The sequence below is a fragment of the Diaphorina citri genome, unplaced genomic scaffold (assembly GCF_000475195.1).
Source record: "Diaphorina citri unplaced genomic scaffold, Diaci psyllid genome assembly version 1.1 scaffold13470, whole genome shotgun sequence".
Taxonomy (NCBI): domain Eukaryota; kingdom Metazoa; phylum Arthropoda; class Insecta; order Hemiptera; family Psyllidae; genus Diaphorina; species Diaphorina citri.
Window position 1 is genome coordinate 1 of NW_007390837.1, and position 1,339 is coordinate 1,339.

At 38.9% G+C, this 1,339-nt stretch overlaps 1 protein-coding gene across 1 annotated transcript; it reads left to right on the forward strand.

Moving 5' to 3' along the window:
* Positions 1-178: 178 nt before the first annotated feature.
* LOC103522983 (coiled-coil and C2 domain-containing protein 1-like) lies at positions 179-1,255 on the forward strand (the record flags this gene model as incomplete). Its single annotated transcript, XM_008488063.2, has 2 exons — positions 179-369; positions 904-1,255. Coding segments are annotated over 2 exons (381 nt in total), but the record flags the coding sequence as incomplete, so codon positions are not given.
* Positions 1,256-1,339: the final 84 nt, after the last annotated feature.

The window sequence follows — 1,339 nt, forward strand, 5'->3', positions numbered from 1 at the left end:
TATTTTTACTACTCTGTTTGGAATCCCTTCTACCTCTGTGAACCAAACAAATCCAGTCTCTGTGTGGATCTCTTGGATTCAGATTTAGATTTTCACAAGACTTTTTTTTTCCAAAATGAAATCAGATTCATTGGATTCAGACAAAAAAGAAAATAAAAAATACACTTTTTGTTTCTAGGGTGAGCTGTCAGAGTTGCAAGTTGGCGCCTCTTCATCCCCTCCAAGCAATGCACCACAGGAGAACTTTGACTTTCCAATGCCAACTTCTCACAGTGACCCTACCGTGACTTTGCTCACTGAACGCCTTGCTATGTACCAAACAGCAGAGGCGAATGCCAAACAAAGCAATGACTCAGCCAAAGCTAGAAGGTTAGTGATCAAATCATTTCTACTATTTTTAAACAAACAGAGTGAGTCCAATTGAACCTGTCTAATAGGGAATCCAAGGGACTGACAATTTTTTCCTCGCCTTAGACAGGTTCAACTCTATTAAGTTTTAAATGAAAGGTTTTTCCTTTACTCTGTTTGTCTCACCATAACTCCTGATTACTCCTGAAGAGTTTGTACAATTTTTATAAAATTTAGCAAAAATGTTCAACACACAAAGGAATTGGGTTTTGGGTTTTGGGATCAATCTGACCTTTGGGGGCCCCATAGGAAGTGTTCCTTTCTTAGTGAATTCCAGAGATTCCAAGTGAATGGATCATGTCACTTCACACTAGTAGGCTAAATTCGGGGTGCACTCAGTCTTGTGAGAACAATTGCGTGACTGCTTGCATAGGTGAGTAAGAGAAATACATTTCAGCAGTTACGTGGTCAGTCTTGCTTTATTTGATTTTAAGATGTAAATCAAGGAAGTGTTTGTTTCTGTCATTAAAGTTGTGACACACTTTTCTCCCATAGATTCGGTCGTGGAATCAAAACACTGTCAGATCTCCTGAAGAAAGCACAGTCAGGAGATGCTGTTAATCCTGATGACATTCCCCCTCCTGTGTCTGTAGCTAAACCAAACCCCCAACCTCCAGCTCAGGAGGCGAGTACTCAACCAACAGATCCAGTCAAGCCTGCAGAACCTAACATAGGTACAGAGTAATGCTTTGAATGGGATTTTTTTGGTGGTGGGTTGGTTTAGTTTTTATCATTTTTTCCCCAGTTATCTCTTGTATTGTTAAAACATTTTATTTATACTCGTACACTAGAATGATTAGAACTTCCGTCTTTTTCCCTTCGTGCTTTCTGTCTTTTTCCCTCCCCCTTTTTATTTAAAGATTATTGGGTTTGTAAGTAAAATACCCCAATACTTAACAAGAGTAACGTTTTCCCTATTTTTACTTTTTCA